At 40.9% G+C, this 15,393-nt stretch overlaps 1 protein-coding gene across 3 annotated transcripts in view; it reads right to left on the bottom strand.

The window, feature by feature from the left end:
- The window catches only part of PLPP1 (phospholipid phosphatase 1), an 86,356-nt gene that overhangs the window by 55,014 nt on the left and 15,949 nt on the right, over nt 1–15,393 (bottom strand). For 2 of the 3 annotated variants that reach the window (XM_035100580.3, XM_088652667.1), the window contains exon 2: nt 11,667–11,821. The exons of the other annotated variant lie outside the window; for it this stretch is intronic. In XM_035100580.3, the coding sequence (XP_034956471.1) occupies nt 11,667–11,821 (155 nt within the window). The remainder of the gene's footprint in view (nt 1–11,666; nt 11,822–15,393) is intronic. 3 annotated transcript variants of the gene reach the window in all.

Raw genomic sequence — 15,393 nt, 5'->3', positions numbered from 1 at the left:
ATTTCTAGAAATGAATGTAATGCGATGAGATTGGATAAAATCAGTGCTTTGGGGGGGGGGGGGGACGCAGGAGTACACATAACTCTTAACATTTTGTGAATCTAAGTTTTGCTTCATTGTGGGGCAGTATTTCAATATGATTAGGAAAATGAGAGTATCCCTAACCCCTTTTTAGGGGGAAAAAGCACTGGATAAAATTAATTCCAAAATTGGGAATGGTAAGCAAAGAATGAACAAATTAACATGTAAAGTTAGCAAACCTAAAGAAGAGGAGATATACTGCAAAAAAGTGGTAGTTCAGCTTATCAGCAAACTACAAGCGATCTATCTTAGCACCAAGTGCTCAGCATGAACATCAAAATTAAATCTGCTAAGAACCACACTTGTATTTTTCTTAAATAATAAAAAATGACAAAAACTGAAAATGGTGAACACTTAACTACAGAAGCCAGTTAATAACAAACATTACTTCAAAGACATAACCCCATGGAACATTCTGCTTTACTGGAATCCAAGACTACAGCGTTCCACTTGTGATCCTTAAAATTTTGTTTGCACAAACGTCAGGAAAATGTTGGTTCATTGACCATGCAAGTAACCCAATATTAGAATATGCCCATTATGATACACATGTCAAAAAGTACAATTTTTGTAGAGAAGTAGGTGTTGTTCCATAATTAAGTGTCAAATCAGCCCTCAGAAACCCTCAATTGCAAAATTCCATAGTGGTCAGAAATATATAGGCATTAATATATGTCCTTTCAGGAACTCTGAAGGTTGTGGCTCCTATTCAACAGGACTTTTAAAAAACCTCAGTAAAAAGGGTGGGGGAAATTGCTAAAAAATGTCCTAATTAGTAGCTGAAACCTATTTTGTGCATCAACAAAAACAATAAACACTAAAAGGTTACCAATGAAGGAAATCTGTCGAATATCTACTGTCCCTAGCAAACAAAGTACAGTGTTCAAATGTAAACAGAGAAAACAATAAGCAAAGGTACGTATACGTATTCTACAACAAAAATCTCTGCCATAGAAGCCTAACACTTTTAATCTACTTTAATCATTATATCAGGGAATCTTCCCATTTATAATGCTACTGGAGGATGGAGAGCCAAGTAGGCACAGGGGACTAAATCTACTGCCTCCCTTGCACACAATCATGGCAGTTCAGCAAACAATGTACAGAGATTTCAAAACTGTTCCATGTTTCTTAAGATTATATACTTTTATAAAACAAAAACAGTCTCAGGAAGACAGCTCCATGTTGCATGCTAGACTTTGTGTGTATGGCATGCACAAAGTCCAAGTAATAAGTAAACTTCACTAATACAAATAGGAGCTCTGCAAATTTACATTGAGGAGCTTCCCAGTCTAAGAACAGTCTGCTCTTTTTGCTGTTATCTCTTTCTTGTCTCCTGTCATAATCTGCATATTTCAACTGAAGCCCAAGAACTTGGGAACAAGCTCATTTGTTTCTAATTTTTCTAGGCATAGTCACAGTATGCCTTTAAAAGAGCTTTGCACATTTCTAGTTCTAATCTAATACTGAAAATATTCCAGCATGGTACCAAATCTTCCAATAACTGTTATTTTACTCATGTTCTCTCTGTCCGAAATGTTGAAAGCTGGCCTGCCAAAGAGGATGGGCAGAATTAATCAATCTACCCAGTGTAGGAATTTGTCAGTAACTTCTCAACAGGCCCGTCCTAGCCATAGAGGCTAGTGGCGCGGAGAACCACGGCGCCGGGCGCTGGAGGGTGCTAAGCGAGCGCAGGGTTCCAGCAATCTGGCCAGGACTGCGCTCCACTAGCTGAGAGGCTGTGCCGCGTCTCTCTCTTTCTCCGAGGACTCCGCACTGCGCCTCATTTCCCCAGCGCTGGGTTCCGCTCAGTCAAGCTTCGCCACCAGCACGCGCACAGTGCCCAAGCAGCTCTTGCTGGTCCCGCGGTGCGCGCGCTGGTGGCGAAGCTCGATTGAGCGGAACCCAGCGCTGGGGAAACGAGAAGGAGGCGCAGCGCGGAGTCCTCGGAGGTGGCCTTCTGCTGCTGCCGCGGTCCGCTTGGCACTCCTGGGCCCTTGGAGAGGCTCTGGAGGAGGGCACTGGATGGGCTTAAGACGGCCCTGCTTCTCAACAGCCATTACCCAGGAAGACCTTATGGAAGAACAAGGAGTTAGATGAGACTCTCAGCTGGGACCAGCCTCTGTCCTCCTCTTCCTCATAATGCCTAAATTCAAGCCAATGCATGACATGACAACACCCCATCAGACACTGTCCAACTGGTCAAAAAGATGAGACAGAGCAAGACAAACAATGTCAAATCACATCCTATTATGACTGATTGATGGAATTTATATACTGTCCTATACTCACAGGTCTCAGAGTGGTTCACAGAATAAAATCAGAATAAAGGTAAATGTAAAGGGTCCCCTGACCATTAGGTCCAGTCGTGACCGACTCTGGGGTTGCGGTGCTCATCTCGCATTATTGGCCAAGGGAGCCGGCGTACAGCTTCCAGGTCATGTGGCCAGCATGACAAAGCCACTTCTGGCGAACCAGAGCAGCACACGGAAACGCCATTTACCTTCCTGCTGTAGCGGTACCTATTTATCTACTTGCACTTTGACATGCTTTCGAACTGCTAGGTTGGCAGGAGTTGGGACTGAGCAACGGGAGCTCACCCCGTCGCAGGGATTCAAACCGCCAACCTTCTGATCGGCAAGCCCTAGGCTCTGGTTTAACCCACAGTGCCACCCGCATCCCTAAAATCAGAATATAAAATCACAAAATACATAATACAGAATCCTATCACATAATTTTAATTCTGTTTTGGTTAGATTTAAACATTATGAAGAAGAGAAGGAAAGAGATGATGTAATGTTAATTCCTTGTATAGTTTTGCCCTAAGTGATGTCTGAGAATGCACAGCACCCACATACATACATACTGCACAATGAAAACCACTCATGAAATTCTCAGAAGCAGCTTTGTGATGCAGCCACGCATGGGGGTGGATAAGGAAGGGTGCAATGCAGAAAAACTATCAAAGAGGAACAAATTGCAAAACCTATCCATCCATTGATCACTACCAATCTTGCACCACCTAGTTTAAAGTACATTATTCATACACTTTAAAACTTATCTTTCCTGTTTGTTTTAAATTAGAGCTTAGATTCTCATGCCAAACTTTGCACTCAATTACAAACTGATATTTTCTGTGATCTCTGCATAATTTCCCAGATTCTAGATATAGAAAACTTTATTGCATTCATCATGGGGGAGTAGTAGAATGAATTAAAAAATCCCATGTGCAGATAGCACAGAACAATATAAACTAGTTCAGAAGTAGTACTGGAATACTCAGCATGGCAAATGTACCTCCAGTCTCTTTCAAATTCATTTTCTATTTGCATTTCAATGTTTAGTGCATGCTCCATATTCAGCTGCAACAAGCTCTATTTGAACAAGCCCTTTTGATGATCAGGCTGATCAAATCAGTAACTGAATTAGTTTGGCAAAGATTTTAAAGGGAGTTCAAGTGTAAGGCTTAATTAAGTCTGTTTGCATTAGTCTTTAGTCCTTAATTAAGAAATGTTTTGACAGGAAATTTTAGTAATTTATTTTTTGCATTTGCATTCCGCTCTCTGCCCAAGGAAGTTTTTTAGCCTCACAAACAAGCCTATAGTGAAGGTTAGGCTTAATGATTGTAACTTACCCAAAGACACTCAAGTATGGTCACTCATGAATGGGAGGCAGGAGTTTGAACCTAGGTGTGTGTGCCACATGCAAACCCAACAATAACAAGTGCACAATACTGCCCATCTGGCTAACCACATTAATTATCTAAACTTCTCAAACTTGTTTTTCAACATTGGTGCCTAAACAAGTGTTTCAGGGCCTGCTTTGAGATCATTTATACAGCACTTTTAAAATGGAAAATAAATAATGTGCCAAACACAATCTTGTCTGGACTATCCTTACAATAATAACAACTTCGCACATTAAAGACAAACGTGGGTTTGACACCTAGTGAGGGAGCTAAAGCCAATCCTTGCTCCCAGATGCATTAGACATAGCTGAGTAAGTTATTTAAATTTATTGACTGCAGTGGGTCTACTCCAAGTATAACTTAGTTGGATATCACCCATATGTACCAAATTCACACTTTGCAATCTGTGGAGCAGCCTTAAATCCTATTTGATACTTTAAATATGTTAATACCTTTGGGGTGGGGGGAGATGGAGAGGAAAAGAAAGATATATATTACTAAGGTAATACAAGGCAGGTTACAGTTAAGTTCAAATATGAACAAATATTTCCATTATTCTATGCATTGGGCTACACTGCCTGCCACAAGCTCATTATGGTCAACAACAACAGGAAGTCACTCAAAGGAGTAGAAAATAGAGGGTTTTTTTCTTTTTCTTTTTTTAGCCAGGCATGTTACCAAGATGTATCTTGTTTTCACCACTCCCACAAAACCTGCTCTTACACCTGTGAAACCCAGTCTAATTCCACTTGCAGTAATGTTTACATCCTGGCACAGCCCTGAAACAGGTTCTAAAGGCACAGCCTAAATTCCTTAGGAAAAGGCTGCACAAGGGAGGTTTGTAATGTGCACATTCAATTTTCTGACCATACATACAGGAATGAGAGTTCATAAATTAAAGCAAGTCCCAGAATAGTAGACATCTTTATTGCCACAGGCAGAGCAAATGTAATTACTCTTTAAGAGGGAGGGAGAGAAATCAATCACTGCTGAACCATGGGGGGGGGGCTAGCGCCCTTTTGAGTTTTCTGAAGATTTTTCGTACCTCTGCAAACCTTGGGGTTCACCCACGCATGTCAATGCCTCCCCCCTATTCATGGGTGATGCATTTTTGCCACATAAGGGCAGGCACTGTGGGAATGAGTTTACTCTTGGTATATACAAGTGCAGTCTTACAACAAAACGTTGCAGTGTATCTGCGATGTGTGTGTTTCCTGAGCCTGTGGTTGAGGGGGTTGAGAAAACAAAAGTTAACAACAAACTCAGGCACTCTGCTCTAACTCAGATTCTACCTCATGTGCAAAAAAAATATTGTATGTTTCATTTTGGGCATTAAAACTGCAATTAGTCTGCTTGTAAGTCATTGATGGGTGAGGCTTCTGCACACAACTGAGTGCTGGATTTGGCATGCTAGAAAATCTATTTTAATAATTAATAATTATTATTATTAGACTTGTTGCAAACTGAGAGGCATGAGGGAGCTTTGACTGTGATTCTGAACCAGTGTTAGGCCTGCCTCTGATCTCCAGTATTAACTATGGAATACATTTGAGGGCTGTCGTAAGCTACTGCCTCAGCACAGCCCAATGAGCAATAGCTGCATAACAGCAAACTACAATGCTGAGGGTTGCTCTATACCAGGGGTCCCCAAACTAAGGCCCGGGGGCTGGATGCGGCCCAATCACCTTCTAAATCTGGCCCTGGTCCTGGAATCAGCATGTTTTTACATGAGTAGAATGTGTCCTTTTATTTAAAATGCATCTCTGGGTTATTTGTGGGGCCTGCCTAGTGTTTTTACATGAGTAGAATGCGTCCTTTTATTTAAAATGCATCTCTGGGTTATTTGTGGGGATTAGGAATTTGTTCATTTTTTTTTTCAAAATATAGTCCGTCCCCCCACAAGGTCTGAGCCACAGTGGACTGGCCCTCTGCTGACCCCTGCTCTATACCAGTCTTTGCCACCCTGGTGCCCTCCAAATGGTTTGGACTACAACTCCCATAAGCCCGTCAGCACAGCCATGCTGGCAGGGGTTGATGGGAGTTGTAGTCCAAACCATCAGGAGAACACCAGGTTGGTGAATGCTGCTGCATACTACTCTGCAACAGATAACATTACAGGGTAACCCATGAGCTACTTTCCTACCGGTAGTTTCAGCCTGACCCTAGACCTGCAACAGTCAACATTCCTGTGGGGGTGTGGGGGGAGGAATCAGGAGGGATGGGATGCCTGCTAAGGGAGAGGCACTCCTCTTATGGTGCAAATGTGCACTCTATTAACATTTTACTACAGGTCACACATGTACTATTGTAGTACTGTCCCTGGAATTAGTTAGCACTGAACATAAGACAGCAACTAGACATGTTACTTGTCTGTAATGAATTAACACATTAAGAATTTAGGGGGCACTATTTATCTTAGGCAGAAAGCAGGATTAGGACCACAAGCATGGAGCAGGGAGGGAAATAGCCTTTCCCAAACATACAGTCATTCCCCTGAAGCTGTATGAGCCTCAGAATGTAAAATCCCCTGTTTCTCCGAAAATAAGACATAGCCATAAAATAAGCCATAGCAGGATTTTCAAGCATTCAAGGAATATAAGCCATACCCTGAAAATAAGCCATAGTGTTGGCAGTTTAACCTTGTAGGTTAAACTATACCATACTTAATAAAAAAAATAAGACATCCCTTGAAAATAAGCCATAGTATGGTTTTTTGAGGAAAAATAAATACAAGACAGTGTCTTATTTTTGGAGAAACACGATCTTTCATTATATACAGATGAATAATAATGAACAAAATAAAGAACAAGACAGAATACACCCAATATACAGATTACACCCATAAAGTTTTACAAAGGCCTTCTTTTTATAAAGAAACTTCCAAAAAATGCAAAATGTTAAGTTATTATGTTTGCTCAGTTTTGTTCTTGCCAGGTTGCTATAGGAAAAAAATTGCTACCTTTAATTATTTACACACACTATTGTGTGTCTAACGTAAAGGTTAGTTCAACATAAAGACATAGTTAGCTCAGGAGGGCGTTTACTCCACAGCATTCAAATGGGCTCATCTAGACATCAACATCAAGTTATACTGGCTCACAACATGCAATTTAATGCTCCATGTTTGTGCATTTTAAACAGATGGTTTCAGCTGTTCAAACTCTTAATGAATAATGGCAAAGTGACTCATTTGTACAAGAGTCAAAAGAGGAGCAGCGCCAGGGAAATCACTGGTCCTTCCCTTCCCTTTCACCATGCTTCCCCCCCCCCTTTTTGAGGAATGTACTTTCATGTGCAATGCATTCTAAACCCAGGCCTCAAGGTATTAGCTAAACAATAATCAAGAGCTTTCCAAGTTGTTCAGCGTCAGAGATTCTGGTTCAGCAGCACCTGAGAATGGCCTTACAATCAAAGCTGGCAGAATAGTGAAAAGACTGGCCAATGGCTCAATAGGCAGATGCCTAGTTTCTTGATTTAACACAGAGACTAATTTTACTATTTGATCTTTATTCATTTCTAGCTTAATCAGGATACCTGATAATTTTTCCACAAATATCCTAATTCTGCAGCCCTATGCACACTTACTAGGAGTAACCCTCAATCAACACACCAGGACTGACCTCTCATTAAACATGCAAAGAAACTGCCTACAAGTTGCATTGCTTGAGTGACAAACAAATATGGCTTAGAAGTAAATTATACAAAATCCCAACTTATGTGCATTCACCTCCCAATGTTTGATGAGGTCTCTGATGATGTCTCTCTTGCACAAAAGTCAAATCTTATACTACAGGAAACATTTTTCAAATATTTGGGAATTCTGGTAACCAAAGACCTAGCCCAACTCTGAAGGCACAATTATGATCCTCTGTTGAAGCGTCTTAAGCAAGATGTTATCTCTTGGCATCCTTTATTACTCTCTTGGCTTGGTTGTGTGTCAGCTATCATTATTATTAAACCATCACTACTGTTTTTGTTTAATACACTTCCTATTATTCTCCCCCTCTCTCTATAGGTTTCTTTCACCGAGGGGAAAGATCACGGGTTCATAAACTTGTCTTTTAAAGGAAAAGAAAAGAAAGCTAAGAACTGAGGTATAGGGATCCCCAATCTACACCTGTATTGGGAACCTTGCCAACTCAGGCAACTGTTACCCATTACAGTGGTACCTCGGTTTATAAACACAATTGGTTCCAGAAGTCTGTACTTAACCTGAAGCGAACTTTCCCATTGAAAGTAATGGAAAGTGGATTAATCTGTTCCAGACGGGTCCACAGAGTACTCAACCTGAGGCGTACCTAACCCGAGGTATGAGTGTAATTGGTTCCAGAAGTCCGTACTTAACCTGAAGCGTACTTAACCTGAAGTGAACTTTCCCATTGAAAGTAATGGAAAGTGGATTAATCCGTTCCAGACAGGTCCGCGGAGTACTTAAACTGAAAATACTCAAACCGAGGCATACTTAAACCGAGGTATGACTGTATTAACTTATAGCAAAGATGTCTCCTGGGTCAATGGACTACTCCCATGTGTCCCCAAGATTTTAAACCCTGCCTTTGGTACGCTTTCTCAACATGCCTTCCCAAGTCTTGAAAATCCCATTCTTCTTACTAGGCTGTATGTGTGGAGGAGATGACAGCAGGCTTTAGCTCCGATGCCTACACCCCTACCTAGATAATCCAAAATTTTCCTGCCCAAAGTGTTACAGTCACATTGGGATCTGGGAGGAGGCGGGGTTTGTTCATCTGCATGACTTATTTGTTAATGGGAAATTTAAAACACCTGTGCAGCTTCTTGCCTCACTGCCAGACCCTGAAAGGCAGTGGCTTCGGGCACTTAAAGTACATAGCCAGCCTTGCTTTTAAAAAATTGAGTCCTGCTGCCGATCTCTATCATTCATTAAACAGCTGTTAATCTGAGTTAGAGCAGAGTGCCTGAATTTGTTGTCAGCTTTTGTTTTCTCAACCCCCTTGATCACAGGCTCAGGAAACACAATCATAACCACACATTCACAGACGTTATTCTCCATTAACTTGGAAGAGGTGGGGGAATCTTATGTCACATTCACACCATACATTTAAAGCATGCATGTACTACTTTAACAGTCACAGCTTTCCCCCAAAGTAGCTAAGAATGCTCAGAACTGCAGTTCTGTGAGGGGTAAACTGCAGTTCCCAGAGTCCTTTGGGGAAAGACATATCTGTTGAAGTGGTATAAAAGTGCTTTGAATGTGGATAATACCTTAAATTAGGTGGGGAGCTGAACGATATCGATTCTCATTCAGAAGTCACAGCAACTATAAAGTAAACCACTGCAGAAAGCCTGGCTTGAGAGCAGTACATGTGAAAAGGATCTAGGAGTCTTGGTAGACCACAAACTTGACATGAGTCAACAGTGTGATGCAGCAGCTAAAAAAGCCAATGCAATTCTGGGCTGCATCAATAGGAGTATAGTATTCCGCTCTGGTCAGACCTCACCTGCAGTACTGTGTTCTGTGGGCATCAAGATGGATACTGACAAGCTGGAACGTGTCCAGAGGAGGGCAACAAAAATGGTCAGAGGCCTGGAAACAATGCCTTATGAGGAACGGCTTAGGGAGCTGGGTATGTTTAGCCTGGAGAAGAGAAGGTTAAGGGGTGATATGATAGCCATGTTCAAATATATAAAAGGATGTCATATAGAAGAGGGTGAAAGGTTGTTTTCTGCTGCTCCAGAGAAGCGGACACGGAGCAATGGATTCAAGCTACAAGAAAGAAGATTCCACCTAAACATTAGGAATAACTTCCTGACAGTAAGAGCTGTTCGACAGTGGAATTTGCTGCCAAGGAGTGTGGTGGGGTCTCCTTCTTTGGAGGTCTTTAAGCAGAGGCTTGACAGGCATATGTCAAGAATGCTTTGATGGTGTTTCCTGCTTGGCAGGGAGTTGGACTGGATGGCCTTTGTGGTCTCTTCCAACTCTATGATTCTATGACATGATGCAGAATGACCCATACATGACATTGCATACTATTTCTCCTCACACCGGTTTTCAGTGCACAATCTTGTTTTCCAAATATGCTGTACTGGAACTAAATGATATTTTCTATGTTCTTGACAAAGATGAAATCATTTTCTTACTTTCTAGGTTTACATATGACAAGAGAGGTGTGTATTTATACACAATAATGTTGGCAAGACTGTACATTAATGTACAGTTTAAACCGAAGTGGCTTTCTTTATACAGAAAAGCAAATGACATTCCTATATCCCAACAGCATTTTTCAGCTGAAGTAAACTATTTGGGCATTAAGTGTCAGCAGCATGTACAAGCTTAAGAGGCAAGAATTTTATTTGCTTTTAGAGAGATCTGGAGTATTAACACTGTAATGTTATGTGTCTGAAGTAAAGAGCAAACATATGAGCACTATTGACTTTGGGTAGTGTAGACTGAAAATGAAATATTACTTCCAAGAAAAAAGTTTACTATAACAAATTAGTGTGATCTTAGCAGTTAGGTATATTTCAACTGCTCAATGTATTTCAATGGTGGTCCTCATTTTATTTTAACAGCAAGACTCTTACACTCTGCTATTCTACACTTCGCTATATTTGCAGGAGCCTTTAATGAGCAATTCCAATAGCAGTAGCTCAGAATTTCAACGATAAAAGGTGGTGCATGAGTAAAAAATGGGTTTGGATATCTCACAAGCACCCCTATGGTCCCAAGGATAAAATCCCATATACAGTTATTTAGGAGTGAACACAACTTAATTCAGTGAATCTTATATCAAAGGGGTCATGCTAAACATCTTACATTTAAGTTAAGGAAGTGTTGAGGCTCTCAAATGGTCATTTTAACTGAACGTACCTCATACAGACATTCTTAATTCAGCATAATTTTAAATATAAAGACAATCTTACCTATTTAACTGAACACATTTTTCTAAACTCACTTCATTCATTCATTCATCCAGCAGTCCCTTCAACACCAAAGCAGAAATTCTTAATTGGTTCCAAGGTGAATTACTTTAAATTAAGATAAATCTAAATAATATAACCAATTTAAATTTCCCAACAATATTCTAATAAGTGATTAAAGTGGCTTCCCATTTTGAAATGTACACATTTCCCAAGGAAGCACACATATTAACAGTGCACACTAATTCAATCAATCAAAACCTTTATTGGCATCATCCACAAACATTCACAACAAATAGGCCAGTACAATCACGTCGCCATAACATCAGTACAGTCACTTGCCTAAAGGAAAAGGAGGCCGGCAATCTATTTCACCTCTGTGGGTCTCCAGCAAGGGCAGGGTCCTGTAATGTACTTCGGCGGAAAAAGATCAAATAAAGGAACTTAGCTACTGTCTTAGTAAGCTCCTGGTCTCTCCCCTGTAATAGGAAGCGTGTAACCTCTATCATCGGTTACCATTTTGGGATACATAGTTGATTAAGGTATTGCTGGCGGATATCATCATACATTTTGCATTTAAGGACCATGTGAGCTAGAGTTTCCACCTGGTGGGCATCACATGGGCAGATCCTATCTCCTTCTACCGTCCCCGCAAACCTACCCCAGAGGAAGTTGCACACTAATTGTGCCAACAATTATATTGGTTTACAACTAAATAGAGCAACTTCCCCAACCTGGTGTCCTTAAGAAGTTTTGGAATACAGCTCCAATCATCCCTGACTGGGGCTAATGAGAGTTGAAATGGGGCGATGGGACAGGCTCACCATCCCTGCTTTATTAATATGTTTCACAGAGGCTTCTCGTTCTGTTACTACAAATGTTTAGTCAGCCAAGTACATTTAAGCCAAGCCTTTCCCTTTTCTTTTCTCAAAGACTTGGTCAAATAATGAGCTCTCAGCACACACTTCAGACTCTCCCCACACAGCTGCCAGCTACTTACAGAGCAAATGGGCACAGTGAACCCCACTGTGTAGAGGACAGTGGATGTGATGGTACTGTCATGGAACGGATACTTGATGCTGTCATCATTACAGAAAAAGCCCCTCTGATACGGCTTTATTTTTGCCAAGTTTAGAACAGCAAGGGGTAAGCCAGCTGTTGGGGGAAGGGAAAAAAAGGTACACAGTTAAATATTTATCTCTCTATATATATTATCAAGCATGGACGAAACTACTGAGCAACATGCAAAACTCAAGAGGGTAGCATTTTCAGTATCATGCAGTGCACACAAACTGCCTAGACTTCAAAGCCCCATTTACCTATCTGTCCCATAGATACCAGCAACCAGGCCTGCCAACTGCAGAAGTGAGAATAGCGCAGAGTTCAGATACCAGAATGATGCTTTCCACATAAGGCAAGTTATGAGGCAAATTATTTAGCTGCTATGTTTATTTGGATTGATAACGTGGGAATGGAAATAATCAAAAGGGAAAGAATTTGAAACTTGGACAGAATATAAATAAGAACTGGAACGACTGCAAGGAATGTAGGGCCTATTTTTATGAGACAATGTTTTTTTTAAGCCAGGCTTCTTCAGCTTCCAGAAAAAAAGGGAAGAATCTTCTGAAAGCTTATAATAATAATAATAATAATAATAATTTATTATTTATTTATATAGCTTGATGAAGAACACTGGTTATTAATGAAGTTACAGACTAGAAGGACAATTTGAACTACCCTAACTGTGTCTATTGAATCACTGCAGTAGCCTAGCCAGTTATCACACACGATGAGCACCCTGCATCCCAGCTGGAAGGAAGAGGGAATCCTCTCTATACAGTAGTTGCACTATACCTTAGAGCAGGCATAGGCAACCTTGGCTCCCCAGATGTTTTGGAACTACAACTCACATGATACATGACCACTGGCCCTGTTAGCTAGAGATCGTGGGAGTTGTAGTTCCAAAACATCCGGAGAGCCAAGGTTGCCTATGCCTGCCTTAGAGGTTCTCTGACATTCAGTATACTGTATATCAAGAGAAAAGACCTCTTCCCTGCTAGAGGAGGCAGAGGGTTCCATGGGTTCTTCTTATTTTTATGGCTTACTCCTTGACATCAGCAACTGCTACAACTAAAAAAACAAAACAAAACATTGTTGTATCCCAGTGAAATATTTTACAGGGAGATAGACACTGTGGATTCCCCCCCCCCTTCACTTTCCCATATTGAGATGGGACTCATATATACTATCCAATTTAAATATTACATTCATCCCAACATGCGTATTTCAAGGCAGGAACAACCCTCAGCCCCAAGCACACACAGACTGTACACTTGCATGTCCACCTACATAGAGATTTTCGTAATATGCTGAAATGTGGATTATGCAGGTTAGTACCCAAACTCCTCTGTAGTTTTAGATTTGCCTACCCTCAGTCTTTTTTTGAAGAGCAAAAAAGAGGACACATTTGCTGACTTCTACTTTTAACTATGGACTCTCATTTTACCTACCCATGAAAAAGAGGACATGTCCCGGAAAAAGAGGACATGTGGCAACCCTAAATGACTTGCTGTTTTTAAATTGTCCGGCTGGGAATGTAGTGTGAAAAATCTAGTCTTGAGGGATCAAGTGTTGGAAGATGGTACTCAACTCTTCTGAAAGTTTGCAGCCCTATGATCCCTGAAGTTTGAGTTGTAACTTTTAAGAAGAGGTAATTAGAGACCTATTTGAGGCCCCAATTTGGCCTATAGCTTTGAGGATGAAAGAATGGTCAAAGGTTCTCTCAGCAGTGACAGTAGCTGTGACTCTAAAGAAGGCAGAGCTGCAGGCACAGGAATACAAGCATGGTGTCTGTGTCATTCTTAATATATTTGTCACACTAAGGAAGACTGCTTGGAGAAGCTCAGACCTTGGTAGGCCCATTGCTCACCTCATTCCATGGCAGATTTGCCTGGTTCGTGAAGCTCAGCTTGAGAAGTTTAACCCACCTCTTATCATTCATTACACATTTTAGAATTTCTAGGTTAAAAACATGAAAGGGGCCCCTGTATTTGTTATGCTGAGGATTATTCATCTCCCTCCCCCAGTACCTTTTTGTGCTATACCTTGTGGTATTTTAACTTCTAGCAGCTCAAATGTACAGTGCCCCTCAGCATGTGGAGGCACTAACCCACATGCCCTCTTGGCTCTCATAACTGAATGTGTAAATGTCCTACATTGTGTTGGAGGATCAGCCTGTGCTGTTGTGTTCACATCAGCCTGTGCTATTTATTATCCAACAGCAACTTAACATTTGAAGTATGCATTATCATCATTTGATGACTGCTTAAACCAGACTCTAATCTCAAGGTAAATTCCAAAACAAGAAAAATAATTTACCAAAGTGCCCAAAGCAAAAAGAGATGTACAAAAAAAGGTCTCTTCCAACTTTTTTTTAAAGTGAGGAATAACCCTAACCTACATTTTTTTAAAAATTGTGAATAGTAGTGAGATAGGTGAGGTAAAACTCTCTCACCATAGGACATTACTTTTCCAGTCTCATTGCTCTCCCCATCCCCCTTCCCCACAATCACAAACCACACATTTACAGGATACCACAGTGAAACCATCACTTCCGCGGCAAAGCTGCTTACCATTCATTATCCAGAGACAGAATCCCAGGATTAGCACTACTGCAAATGTCATACTAACCTCAGAAATAAAAACTATTCTTGCTTTTTGGTTCAAGATTGCGTCAAAAGCCTACATGACCCACGAAAGTTGGTGTGGTGCAGTGGTTAGAGTGCTGAACTAAGACCAGGGGGACCCAAGTTCTCCACACTCAGCCATGAAGCTCACTGGGTGACCTCAGGTTAGTCACGATCTTTCATCTTTATTTACCTCACAGGGCTATTCTTAAGGGTAGAATTTGGGTGGAGAAACCACATACACTCCCTTGAAAGGAAAGGGTAAATAAATTCTCACAGGCCTCCAGCACCTTAGGAGTATAACTCCTAAGAGCAAAACTACTGATTACCCCTGGTTATAATTAATTGGGCGGGCTCCAGAATAGTAAGGGATACAGTGCGGGGGGTTGCACTAGCAGAAAGGGAATGGGGGTTATTGGGTTATTTTGGTTTTCAATTTTATTGTGCATTTGGTGTTTTATATTGTGATTTTATGTTGTAAACGCCCTGAGAACTGCGGGTAAAGGGCAGTATACAAATTTAATAAATAAAAACAATAAAATAGCCTTCTGCTCATGCAACTGTACTTTTTGATCCAAACACCACGCATATATATGCCGCGATGGGATGGGGAATCAGGAGAATTCAGCAGGGCTGTTTTGTGCACATGGAAGTGCCTTTTGACTATCAGAAAACATCTCTGGATGCAAGCCAATGAATTACTAGAAGGTGCACCTTATTTGCCCCTCCTAAATTACCAAATAAAAAGTCTATCTGTTAAAGGAGCTTGGTGAGACAGGTCCTATAAATTGAACATTGCTCACTTTCAACAATATGCAACTAGAAGCAGCAGCAATTACAAACAAGTCATTGCAAGTTCTAGTGTGTCCTATATTAGCATTCATAACATTTTAGAAATATGAACTGGGAGTGGCTGTGGAGCTATTAAAAAATAAAGACCACATGAGGTACAGTACTGGAAACAAGAGAACATTGATCTGGGAGAGAAGGAATTTTGATATCCTTTACCATTTAAAAAAAAAGGAAAGATACAATATCGCT

This window comes from Zootoca vivipara, chromosome 10, assembly GCF_965207765.1.
Source record: "Zootoca vivipara chromosome 10, rZooViv2.hap1.1, whole genome shotgun sequence".
Taxonomy (NCBI): domain Eukaryota; kingdom Metazoa; phylum Chordata; class Lepidosauria; order Squamata; family Lacertidae; genus Zootoca; species Zootoca vivipara.
Note: the sequence above shows the minus strand (reverse complement) of the source record. Positions and strands in the feature narration are given on the sequence as shown.